This window comes from Sinocyclocheilus anshuiensis, unplaced genomic scaffold (genome assembly GCF_001515605.1).
Source record: "Sinocyclocheilus anshuiensis isolate Anshui unplaced genomic scaffold, SAMN03320099.WGS_v1.1 scaffold246, whole genome shotgun sequence".
NCBI classification, from domain to species: Eukaryota; Metazoa; Chordata; class Actinopteri; order Cypriniformes; family Cyprinidae; genus Sinocyclocheilus; species Sinocyclocheilus anshuiensis.
The window spans coordinates 618186-632020 of NW_015542356.1; the positions used below are offsets into that span (position 1 = coordinate 618186).

At 37.1% G+C, this 13835-nt stretch overlaps 1 protein-coding gene across 1 annotated transcript; it reads right to left on the minus strand.

Moving 5' to 3' along the window:
* Positions 1-5548: 5548 nt before the first annotated feature.
* LOC107691720 (T-box transcription factor TBX2b-like) lies at positions 5549-13234 on the minus strand. The gene is made up of 7 exons (XM_016490508.1): positions 12480-13234; positions 11454-11721; positions 10652-10798; positions 9876-9952; positions 9619-9785; positions 7384-7982; positions 5549-6884 (listed from the first exon to the last, which is right to left on the minus strand). Exons 1-7 carry the CDS (start codon positions 12836-12838, stop codon positions 6447-6449), a joined length of 2055 nt encoding a protein of 684 aa, XP_016345994.1. The 5' UTR covers positions 12839-13234; the 3' UTR covers positions 5549-6446.
* Between the last annotated feature and the right edge of the window lie 601 nt (positions 13235-13835).

The window sequence follows — 13835 nt, forward strand, 5'->3', positions numbered from 1 at the left end:
GGGGGTCTGAATACTTTCCGTACCCACTGTATATATATATATATATATATATATATATATATATATTCAGTAGTATATTATTTAAGTCCAGTTCTAAATAGTCAAGGCCTGCACTAAACAAACTGCCATTGGCTCCATCAGTGGCTGCAGCCATGTTTTTATATGAAACACCTGTGATTCACAACTACCTAATAATGCATTTGCGTTTGCGTAAAGTAGCCTTGTTGACAAGTTTGAGTGCGTAAGGGCAAAACGCATAATATATAGTACCTTCAATGCCCTGCAGAAATAAATTGCTGCAAAAAACTTAGGTGCCATGCAAAATCTAACCAGTAGCTGCATTACCCATCACAAATATATTGTAGTAAAGAACAGTAGTAAATGTAGAATATGTAGTAAAGACTCAGAAAAACTACTAAGTAGCCAAAAATATACTTAAATACAGTAACTAATTACCGTTAGTCAAATACTTACTTCACTGCTTTACATTGAAATGTTAGTAAACAAATTTTTTTCACACTAGCATCATATTAACATGAATATTGTATGCATCTTGTGGTTATATGGTTGAAGTGGTGACCATTTAATTAACTTCACTGTAACCCAGTGCAAGTGCCTGTTTTTTGTGCAAGTGGAAATTAGGTTTTGTGGTAATCAACAATGTGCCACAAATGATGTCGCTTTAGCTTAATTTGTACTGATATCAGAGAATTCCTTTAAGCTGTAAATTGTGCCTTTTTCGTATGATTGTGCGTAAATAAAGTCTCTGTGGACTTCAGATTACCTGAAACTCTCTCAGCTCAGTCTCTTGAACCATACCTCCACTCTTCCTTCACGCTCTCCCCCTTTAGCTCCCTTGCTCTTTAAAATGTTACTTGAACATTAGCATCACAACATTGCAATGGATCCACATGGAGACAGTCTCTCCTCTGTCACGCAATCAGCAGTAAGGTTCAGTGGCAGGCTATTGTGAGTCAGGTTTATTTTATATGGAACACATGTCCATTAATGACAGACACAGAGCTCGCGTGGTTTGGCTGCCCACAATATTGTGGGAATGATTACAGGGGACTGGGGGAGGGTGCCTTGACATTAGCGTTGCTTTTGATCATGCTGTTCACCAAGGTGGCGCTGAGGAAACTCAGAATCGATGCTGGCAAAGGTTTAGATGCTAAAAGTTTCCCACACAAAGGGAAATGGGGGCTCTTGTGTGAACCCCTAGTACAATAATGTAATGCCAAGCAAAACAGTTGTTTTTGAGCAGCGCTGCAGAAACGTTGGTAGTTTTGTGAAGTTAAATTGCAGCTTTTGTTTAAGAGGTTAGATAAAGGTAAGCCTGAGTTCCCAAGTAAAATTTACTTTGCAGTTACTTCCTCTAAGGGCACCAAATAGCACCTTTAATACAATTCAGTTGGCTCAGATTGAACTGGTCCAGGTGCCTTCTTCAAGGGCATCGGGGTAATGGACCAGGTTAATGATTACAGTAATTCTCCTCTTCCTGGAGAACTTTTGCTTGGGATTGACTGCAAAATTTGAATTATCTAGTCTAAAATCATATTCATCAAGACACCACAGAGGGCTTTCTTGCAGGCTTTCTTTTTTAGTTTTTGGATTAAATCTGCAACACAAGTTTCAATAGCAAATATGAATGTCTGAGAAAAGAAGAAATCTTTAAGAAATCTGGTTCAATGCCCAGATGCCAAAATATTAGAAATGTAATCACTGTATTCATGTTAGTTTCATACATTAGAACAAACAAAGTAAAAACAAAGTTTGTTTTAATGACTCCTGATAGCTCCTATTTTGATGACTCTAAAATCGTATAGATTATAACCGTATAGTTAAAAGTATAACCGTCAAGTTAAAAGTAATACAATATTTCCCAAACACTTGCGTATATCATTCAAACATATTTAAACAACTATATATTTTAAACTATATATTTAAAGAAATAGCTGATAAAAATGACTTCCTGCATATTTGTTACACCACAATGAAACAAATATTAGTAATATTGAACAAACAGGGACACAATATTTTTTAAATTATATTTTTGACTTTAAGCCCCTAACAAAAACTTTCTTTTAAAAATTAAACATATTCATCATAGTTGTGTGTTATAGTCACCGTCTGTTTGAACTGCATTTTAAATGTATTTAAATTTAAATATATATCTGCAGTGCAGATCCTAGCACCTGTAAATGTTTAAATGTAAATGTGTGTTTTTTTTTTACTCCTTTTGAAATGTATAACTTGTAAAGTGATGTATCTGTCCCCTGAAAATCCCATATTTCTAAAAAAAATAATAAAAAATGGTTCAGTTTGTTTGTCAGGAGACAACTTCACTCTTATTGTCAAAGCATTAAACAGATAATGCTGACTGTTTCCATGTTTCATCCAGGTTGTTGGTGCATTATTTGAAGACATTTCACATAAAACAGTCTGGTAACATTTTAGTCTTAAGGACAGTACCAAAACAAAATGTTTTAAACTTTTCAGACATTGTGAATACCTCGTTTAGTATAATATTTCATCACTCCATAAGAGTTATAGTCTGGTGTAATAAACAGACAGGGAGGTAAAACGCAAGGGTAAGTTTACATTTACAACAGTGACTCCACTGAACACAGACACTGTAACCTCTGAAAATCCAAGCAGCGCTGACATCCTTTGAATCATGCAGAAGACTAAAAATAAAACTGCATTTCTAATCACATTTTACTTCACTAAAACTTAATTGGCATCTCATGTTGATTGGGGCTTCCTACAAAATCTCTTATAGAGACTCAACATACTGTAACTGTTGGAACTGACTTGTAGCCTATGTCTCCTAACTCCTGTATTAATTCGCAGAATACCTGTCCGTTTCCCTCTTAATGACATTTTGGAGACAGTTGCAAAAAGCAGTGACATTTAAGTTATCAAGCATTGTTTCAATTCTATCCACAAAAGTTAGATTAATAAAATTAGATGTGTTTAAAATGTATTCACAACACAAATATTCATTTGGTGTTCCTTGTCACGACGATTTGTAAAATATTGAACCCTGAACGGATGTGATTTGTAGCTGCAGTTGTCTGCATTTAGCCTACAATTTGTGAAAGTATTATAGTTCTTTATTAATCGTGTCTCGTTGTAAGCGTCGGTCTTGTAAAGACATGCTGAGCGTAGGCTAATTGTACATTTGTTCAATGCTACTGCTCCAGATGCACTAGTTTGTTTAGTTTGATAATAAATCAGTTTGACTTGACCAGTAGAGTATAGCCGTTGATATAAAAATTGCATTATGCTCTTAATTATTCAGTGGTACCCGCACCTCGAGCGAGGCAAAAATAAAATCAACTGCTTAATCAGATTATAAATTCAATAGGCTACACGCCTCTCAAAAAGATGATAGGTTTATCCATTACATTGTTTACCAGCAGAGGGCGATGTGAACTTGAAAGGGCAATGATGGAAACTTCAGTCAGAGTGTCACGCATCCAGTGTATCATACAACGTATCAAGCACAACAAATTGCAGTCATTAAAGACTCGGGCAAAAATAGACTGTTCTTCAAACTATCTAAATTACACTGCAACATACTGACTTTCCCCCGGTGGTTATCAGTAAAGTCCATTAGGCTATATAGTTGCTTCAATTTTTATCTCTCTACTAAAAGCAACAGAGAGAAGCCCCCCACCAAGACCACAAACTATATTCAAAGTTTATGCAAAGTTTACGTTTACCATAAACGTTCTGGAATTAATTCAAGGAATTAATTTCTGTGTTTGTGTAGTCGTCCAGTTGTCTGTCTTAGCACAGCCAACTAGGCTATCTTAAAAACATGTAGCCTACGCTTTGTGATATATATATATTTATTTTTTTATGTAGACCTAAATAAAGCTTTTATAAAGTAGGCTAATAAATAATGGCTGTCTGACTATTTTTGATTTGTCAATTTACCGTCAGACTATTGGTGACTACACTGTAAAAAATGACCGTGAATTTAACGGTAAAAGACTGTAAAAATGCTACAGTAAAAACCTGTGGTATATTAACATTATATCAGTTAATTAAATTACGGTATTTAACTGTAAATTTAAGTTAAAACCGTAAAACCTAAAACGTTGCTACCGTATTTTTTACGGTAAAATTCCGGCAACCACAGCTGCCGGTTTTTTACCGTAAATTGTACGGAATTTTTTTTACAGTGTACTCTAGACTATATAGAAATAACAATAGCCTAATAATAATAATAATAATAATAATACATTCATTTTTACCACTGAGACAGTGTTTGTATAGTTATTAGCATTTGTCCACGTTGTGGTAATAGGCTATGCCAAATGTGTAGGCCTGTAAATTTCAAGCACTAGAAATTTTTCGTTTGAAAGGCTCCGAGGGATAGACATGCACTCATTCTTCGGTTGTTTGGGACTCTCTCTGAGGCGGCTATTTGAGCCAAGTGATCAGTCATTGACTAATTGTTTTAGACAAACATTTTTTCTCCATGAGAGTACAAGGTCGAGAATTTGGCTCTGTTAATTGGACGTAACAGAATTTAACAATAGGCTCACAATAAAACGAGTTTTGTGATTATGGTTTTAGAAGGAGAAGAAAAGAAGCGAGGGGCTCTCTAATTACCAGCCCGGACTCTGGAGATCCCGTCAGCCATTGTGCGCGGGTGTGCAGAGGTTGTGTGGCCGGGCAGGCAGGCGACAGGCGCCGGATTGTGGACAAAGGACTGTCTGCTGCTGAGGCTGTGAGGCGTCCCTGCACCAGGACGGTGACACTTTTCTCGACTCTCTCTATCCTCCCCCACACGGTGCATATTGGTACAGTACAAGATTAGTAGCCTATATTAATGCACACTTAAGAAAATTCCCGCGCAGAACAAACAAGCAAAAAGCAAGTCGGTAAAAATAGCACAGCCTAACACAATGTGCTTTTTGAAGTTGTTGAGCGAATTATGGTGAACGCAGATGGAAAGTTTTTGAAGATACTGCCAACCTCTTTATGTTTCAGACATCATTAATTGTGATCAGACATTAATTATGGCTAATAGTATGACTTTCGTATGAAGCATTTTCAGACAGCATGATTTTATTACGATTATGCTTTTAGCATTGATGAAGACCAATTATTTGTCAGAACCACGGTGTTTGATGAATAAACTATACATCCCTGTGATCAACAGATGGCGCAGCTACATCAGCTTTAACTGAAGGTAACTGCAGAACGGCGCACAACCGGTTTAATAGCTACATGTAACTATAATAGGCTACAGGCTAACCTATAGGCTACACTAATCGTTTATATGGAATGAAATTGTGTAGTTGATCTTAATTGACAAATGTTTGAATCCCAGGATCAGGCAAGGCAAGGCAAAAAAAAAAAAAAAAGCTGCAAGGTTAACGCATCTGATCTAAATAATTTCAATAAAACTGATCAGTAGACCAGTGAGTGATCTAATCAAGAATGCTTGTAGCATTCCATATAGGCCTAACATAGGAAATAGTCTATAATCCTATATTTACACAAAAGAATACAACAGACTAAATGAACACTTTCGTTTTATTGAAACTGAGAGAATGCAACAAAATCGCTCAATTACCCGAAAATCCAGCACCGAGATGTTTAAACGGATAAGCTCTCATAAGAGAAACTACACAATGACCTTCTCAATGCATGATTAGAAAGAAACCTGAGTTGTCCCTGCCTATGGACCATCATTACATATAAACATCTTTTGTTGAATTTAGCTACAAATGAAATAGATTTCAAATGTATCACCAGAGATTTAGATTTACAGTGGCTTTTCCTTTACGTAGGCTATCTGGCAGGATATCACAAACATTACACATTCGGTTTCCTGCTATCAAGCGCTAGATAATATTCATATTTGTAAATGGGAAAATATATATAAATGTAACAAATCGAGACCTAATAGTATTTACACACCAATGTACAGTTTTAAATAAATTAAAATCCGTCTCCTTAAGTCCTTTATCCTTATTTACATAGGCCTACGTGTTGTACTTTTATTATCATAAATAATTAGAAAAACGGGACCCAGACGCAACTTGAACGTTGAGCATCCTCAGATGTTGTCAGATACTGTTGCGTTTGCAGTCCTTTTCAAAATACACTGAAAAATTTGGGCCTAGAATTGTTTGGATATTAGGCTACATGATAACCAAATTAAAACAGAAAAACGAACAGTCCAGGGATTTGCGTTTTTTTTTTTCATAGTAGGCTATAATTTCTTCGCCAAATTAATGGTGAATGAAATCAGCATACCTTGTAGATCCAAAAAGTGGGCGTATGTTACAGTTCTCTCAAAATCCAGGTATGATGAGGGATGTTCCAATGTCCGAGCCATAACTTCAACCATCAAACTTTGACCTTTTTTCACTGAAGCATAATTATGCAATTAGAAACTGCCAATGGTTGTGTTCGTGGGGTCAGTTTGGCGAATCGCTACGGGGTGACACGTCTCTGTGTTTCTCCAGTCCGCTGACTAATCTTTGTATGTTCTGCAGTTCGTTAACGGAAACCGTCCCTGAAGATTTGGGAGATCCCTTGCTCTGGCCGCTTCCGGTTTTATGTCTGCGGTGTTCAGATATAGGACTGCTTTCTCTGCTGCCAGATTTCGATGACTCCGACTCCACGCTCAGAGTGCTCGGTACGCCGGTGGTGAGCAGACCGGAGCTCTGAGGAAAAGACACGGGTATCTGATAGGGGCTGAATCGCAGCCTTGGCCGCGCGCTGCTGAGAAAGGGGTTCCGGCTGAGGGTGGAGGCGGCGCCGCCGGCGGGGAGAGCGGAGGCCGCTGCAGCTGCAGCCGCCATGTACGTGTACGGGTAGGGTAGCAGTCCCCCAAACGGTGGCATGGAGATACCCTAAATGTAAAACAAAAAGCTATTTTAATTCATTATCAGATCAAAATGGAGAAATAAATTTGGCTTGTCAAGAAAGGTGAGAATTATAGTTAGTAGGCCATACTGCAGCCAATTAGCGCGAAATGCACATATGTTGGCTAAAGGAGGCAGACAAAGAGCTTCGTTTACTGCGTGATATAGCCTAATAATTAAAAAATGATGTCTCCAAGCATAAACCACAAAATCATTTTCCCTCATTTAGGACTGATTCCAAATTCAATTAGGCTATAGCCGACATTGTTTAACAGAACTGATGAAACCGTAAAATTAGGAAAGAAAATACAGAAGTTTAATAGATAAAACAGGCGTTGACGGTGGTTGAAGAACTACTTTATGCTATTTTATCTTGGGGATGCTGTGAAAACATCTGGAGATGCTATTCGCAAATATTTTGACAGATTTTAAAAAATAATTTTATTATAGGTTAGTGATAATGCATATCATAAATAAATCATCATACCTGAGATGCAAGCATATGTTGTGATAAGTGGAATGGGAAAGGGTTGGGTGAACTGGTGCTCTGAGAGGAGAGGCTGCCATTCTCTAGTCCACTTGCTCCAGACATTGAGGCTAACAAGTGTCCCATGCCCATGGTTGAGAAAGCACTAGGAGTCATAGCAAACTGCCCAGGGTGAAATAAGAGTGGTTGTCCTGTACTCAGTGGGTTAAAGAAATGTTGATTATGTAAACCAGAGAGGGCTAGACTTTGCAAGTGACTTGCACTAAAATGTGATGGGCTTTCTGTTTGGACCATTAGAGGGGAAAAGCCATCGTTGACTGTGCTCAGGCCCACAGAGTCTGCATCCTTTTTGGAGGTATCTGATTCTTTCAAATTTCTGCTGTCCAGTTTGTCCTTCTCCAAGTTTCTGATGCTGAAGACAGAGTCAGTTTCTTTCCTTGAATCTGAATAGTCCCCTTTCTTTTCTGGGTTAGTTCTCTCGTTGACTCTGTCCTCGCAGTGTGGGCTGAATGGTGATCTCTGGTCTGGACTACTGACTCTGATCATTCCATCATCGTGCTGGTCAAGTTCATTGTCACTTTCATTGCAGTTTTTGTCATCTGGAAAATATAAAAATATTAATCACATCATCTTTATTTTCTTTTGATAAAACCAAAGCAAATGTCTGTTTAATAAATGTACATTGTTACAGGCCCACAGAGTCTGCATCCTTTTTGGAGGTATCTGATTCTTTCAAATTTCTGCTGTCCAGTTTGTCCTTCTCCAAGTTTCTGATGCTGAAGACAGAGTCAGTTTCTTTCCTTGAATCTGAATAGTCCCCTTTCTTTTCTGGGTTAGTTCTCTCGTTGACTCTGTCCTCGCAGTGTGGGCTGAATGGTGATCTCTGGTCTGGACTACTGACTCTGATCATTCCGTCATCATCTTGGTCAAGTTCGTTGTCACTTTCATTGCAGTTTTTGTCATCTGGAAAATATAGATATGTTAAGCACATCAGTTTATTTATTTATTTGATAAAACCAAAGTGTCCGTTTAATAAATGTAGACTGTTATTTTCACTCCTTATAACACACCGACTTGCATCTGTTTAATTACTCCCTTTGATTACACAAGAATGGACGAAATGTGTTTTCCACACTAATTACTTCCTTCATCTGTTTTCATTCATGGCACGAGCATGACTTCATGAAACGTTTAAGATTTGGGTAGTTTGAAGGAAAATTTTTAACGAGTTCTTAATGAATTGTGATGAAATTCAGATGAAAAATTAGCAGAACCAAAACGTGCTTGAGACATTCTCTATAAAACCAATATACATATCACAAACCTATAACCAGACGTGCTTTGAGGACTAATAATTCTCATAAACTGGTTCTAGAAAACCAAGAGGCTCATCAGCTAATTTTTGCAACTTTATACTGAAATTTTTAATTTAATCTGAGCAAATGCTAATCACACTGATCCCTCAACAAATTTAATAATACAATAGTCATCATTCAATCTATAAATGTCATTGTTTGTTTGAGCTAAATTAAAAGGCAAAATAATAAAAATAAAGTTTTAACCAAAGCATGGACACTTTGCTATATCTTAAATGAGATCTCTGGTCCTTATTTACTATTAAATGCCACAAAAAACTAATTGTGAGATAATATTAGAAAAAAAGCTGAGGACATTCACAAAGATTAAATGTATTAAATAATTCGTATTTTATAGCAGACAGTTCTTTCTTTTCGCCTCTTAAAATGATTTTAGCCTGGAACTGGTCAGATATATTTAAAATAATACACATGCTATGGTATGCTATGCTGTGCAATGCATTTTGAGCAATAAACACCAGACACTGGGAAACATTTCCAGCCACACAGATCAAACTGACAGTAACTAAACAACTAGCAGGAAACTGACTGTAAACATACTGACACTGTAAACATACGCATCAATTCACTCTCAATAGCTTTAACTAGTTGCTGGTTTAGCAGCAGCGTGAAGTTCATCTGCTCTCCACATAAGGTAAAAAAAGGTCCAGAACTAATAAAATCTAATCTAATAACAATATCTCAAAAAAAAAAAAAAAAAAAAATCTATATGATACACATTAAAATAAGTTGATCATGGAATGATCATGAATTGGCATGGACAACGTTTATGTTTTTTGATGTTAACATATAAATAAACATAAGAAACTTTGCACTAAATTAGGAAAAGCTCTAATGTAATTGCAATCCATGTTTTTACCTCTGGGTCTGTTGAATTTATGTGGACTTGTTGCTGGTCCAATCGGTGAATGAACTGAATCCCTTCCAGTAGTTTGTTCGCAAGATGAGGCGTCCGAATCTCCTCCATCTCGATCGACTTTGCATTGATCATCATACATGCGCATTGACGGCAGGGCTAACTGTTTTCTGAAAGTTTAAGTGAAATTAGATGTCATACCTTAATGTTTGTGTTTTGTGCATATCTGATGGTTTAAAATAACAGACACAGTAGCCTGCCTTTTTTCTCTTCTTCCATTCCCCGTGTCTCTGAATCCTTTTGCGAATGGGTTATTATCGATTTTCAGTTGTGTGATCTAGAAAAAGAGTAAAATTAGATTTATTGCATTTTTTCATGCTTTCTTTAGGGCAGCCTATTTCAAAATAAATTGTTCTGGAACTGTAATGCGTGTTTTTTAACGAATTATCAATTGAAGTACACTATAGCCTATAAAAATGTCTTTAAAGGCTATCTCCACAACGGCTGGTTAAATATTGTGTTAATTAAGATTAATTAATTCAAGTTTATAACGTTTTAATTGCTAGTTATTATATTAAGTAATCCGAATACTTTTGTTTGTTCAGTCAAATACATTGTGACTTCACATGATGTAGTCTAGTTTCACACTGCACTAGACTTTTCTTTCTTACGGGGTCACATTTGATTGTTAAGCATATTGTTTTACTAAGCATCTCAAGTTACATACAAGCAACTATTCGTTGCACGTTATCGATTGTAACTGGTCTGTAAACTGCGTTTATAGAGCCACCAGACTCAGTGTGCTGTCATCCCAATTATAATCAACAGATTGAATTCTATTCATGGCAAAGACAAAAAGACAGAAGGACACATAGCTACCTACACATAGCATATACTAAACAGAATTCTAAAAATAGGCTACATAAAATATGTTGCAAATAGTTTATTTGAGCTCAATAATAATAATAATATGACAACGAACAACTGAAAAATAAAAGAAACATCTAAACTAAATTTAGGCGCTCTAGTAACTTACCTTGTCATTCTGATACGCAGTGACAGCTATAAAATCGGTCTCAGGAAATACATATGTCCTGAAGGTGCTATAAGGGAGCTTCAGAATATCGTTGGCTCTAACGATATGAAACCTGGGTTGGTATTTGTGCATCGAATTTAGAATGGTCTGAAAGATAAAAAAAAGTATCCGGTCAATAACAATACCAATCAATGGTATCAAAATGCAGTTAAAAATATCTGCACAATAATAATAATAATAATGATAATAATTAGACTAAAATGTATTTTTCTACTGTAATAATATTATGATTTTTTGGGGTGATAGTTGAGATACGTATCATTGTATAATTGAGTGTTTAATTAGCTATTATTTTTTAAACCTTGGTAGCTAATTATAATACAAAAATATTTTCGAAATTGACATCTAGGCCTAGCTTTTTTTTTTTTTACATGTTAATAAGAACAGTGTTAGGCGACATATCCCGGGGTAAAATAATAATAATAAAATAAAATAAAATAAAACAAAATAAAATCATATATTTGGCTCAGACCGTCGATCATGGGACTTAGTTTGCCGTTTGCCCCATGACATTTAATGTTAAGGCAACTTTTCTCTCATGCTTCATTTAAACGGCAGACACTGAAAACACATTAAAAAAAAAACAATGCACCCTAAATATCCAAACTCTGTGCTTGCCTTAATCTCGTAATCATCTTTGCTTCTTGATCACCTAGATAACTTTAACTTTTTTTATGTTATACTATCACTGAATTGAATAACATAATAGGAAGGCAGTTCAATAGAAATTCATGCAACTTACAAATCCATGTTTATCCGAAATATTGTTGGTCAGTTTGAGTTTGTGGAAAGCAACAGGCTTTGCCATCCACTGTTCACCCGTGGCCGGGCTATCCGGGTGAATGTACATTCGTTTGGGCATCTCCGGATCGGCCTTTCCTGCGACCATCCATCTAGAGTTGTGAAATTTGTACCGACAGTCGTCTGCCGCAACAATATCCATCAAAAGTATATATTTAGCTTTTTTGTCCAGGCCGTTCATGCGCACTTTAAACGGAGGAAACATTCTCCTGTGGACGGAACAGACATAACCGTATCGGTCATGGGGCCGAATTTATACAACAAAATATTTAGTTAACCTTGTAAAGACATTTTAAAAGAAATGACATACAAATAAATAGTTCAGCTATACACTTTCCATTTTAACCAGAAATAAATATCCTTCATACCTAGGTCGTGTGACATAAGCTAACAGGCTATCCAATAACACAATCGTACCAGACTATATCCTCGCTGATATTTTAAAAATATTTTACGAGAATATTCCTATAATCACGGGGATTCTTTACTCCTTTATCCCTCCTATATATACATATTTCAGGTATGGCCTAGGCCAAACAAGAAGAAGAGGGAAAAAAGACCCCACAGCCAATTACGGCTGGTGTGTGTGTGTGTGTGTGTGTGTGTTTCATAAAAAAGTAGTTCCCCTTTGTGTAGCGCAATATTTACATTGTTCAAAAGCATTAACTATACTTAGCTAGGCTATATAACAGGTATGAGTTTGTTTACGATAGCCTTAACAGAACAAATGTGAATATTATTCTAATGCTGACATGAAATAGAAAATTGAGCCTTTTGTGACTGTTTAGTGCCGTTGATGTAATTCGATCATCCAAAACATAATTTCTATTGCGCAATATTTAATTTCGAACTAAATAATCTAAATTTTCTATAGAGAAACAGACCAAACATGTTCGGGGGTAAGTAGCCTATATAAACATCGTTATCATCAAGTTTTCCCAAGGGGAAAAAAATAACACGGCCTTACCTTCCTGATTTAGTGATGACCATTTCGGTTCCAATTTTGTGGAATTGATCCCAAAGGTCCTTAGCTTCTAATGTAACTTTAGGATCGTCTTCAACATCCTCCTCTGGCTCGAGACTCTTGAAGGAGCGGAGATGAGCCGCCTGGTGGTGATGTCCAAGCGCCGCGTGTAAGCCAGCCTCAACTGCGCCGGAGAGCGCATGATCCGCCAGCGGTTTACTGAGACCCGGTCGTAAAGTGAGCGCTGGGAAGAACGAGGGTTGAGCCGCCGCAAGGAAAGCTGACATGGGAAAGTCGGCCGGCCTGTGCGCGTGAAAAGGGTGATAAGCCATAGCGTTCGCTGTGAAAACTGGATCTCTCATCGGTGCATCCAAAAAGTCAGATGAAAATATAATATTCTAAAATAACTGCGCCTGTCACTCGCGTAAGTCCGACTGGCTGTCGCCCTCTTAAAAAGACAGTGTTGGTTTCACAGTAGTTGAAGAGGACTGGTAGGAAATGGCAGTACCGTCGGGGATGTCCAGTTGCAGCACAGTGATAATATCCTTCAATAGAGCAAAATTGACACTTCTGTGTAGATTTACAGCTTTCCTTCTGTCCAAGCCACTACAGAAACTAAAGCAGCCCAAATAACAAGGATGTGAAATTCCTGCGCACTGATGTAGAATTGGTAGGTTCTTCCCTGACCACTGTGTAACTGTGTCTGTCTTACATGTACCTTCTCACTGGTTCCCCGTACTAATGAACCAACCCGTCTTGATTGCAGATTTTACGCATTCTGGACCAATTGTAGAGCTCCATAGGCGTGGTTTTGACAGCTCCAGCCAAGATCGTGAAGGGGGGGTTGGCTAGAAGGTGTCGGAAGCATTGGCAGTAAGAAAACATGTCAACAGAATAAAATATTAACCAATGACAATGAGTAAGGATCTGGAAACCCCACCCCCGCATAACCTAACAGAGGATCGGTCATCTTGCTGTTAGGCAGCCGGGTAAGAGAGTGCTTTTCCCGGCTTGTGTTTCATCAGTTTGACGATAGTGTGCTTTCTTGATCTTTATGCTCCAATGTCGGACTTTAATAAATATAGCATTTTGGACATTACATTTTAAAGTTACGTGTAACTAATATACCAAAATTATTCTAATGTCAAATAAACTGTCGCTATTTTAACGGTTTTATCATATAGCAACCCGCATGCCACGGACATCCTAGTAGCAGCTATATTAAAGAACAAATTCACTTACTTATTGTAACAACTTTTCTAAAGTTTTCACAATTAACTGATATTAAATCGACCGGATGTAACATATTACAGGATATTACTTCTCCAGGCGATATTCAGTACAACGTTTGTTGCACGG

Excerpts from the sequence above, each read along its gene's own strand:
- LOC107691720 (XM_016490508.1), bottom strand. The coding sequence starts at position 12,838 with ATGAGAGATCCAGTTTTCACAGCGAACGCTATGGCTTATCACCCTTTT. Across the intron at positions 11,722-12,479 it reads GTCATCACTAAATCAGGAAG|GAGAATGTTTCCTCCGTTTA; the intron begins GTAAGGCCGTGT and ends TTCCGTCCACAG. Across the intron at positions 9,786-9,875 it reads AATGGAAGAAGAGAAAAAAG|AAAACAGTTAGCCCTGCCGT; the intron begins GCAGGCTACTGT and ends TTAAACTTTCAG.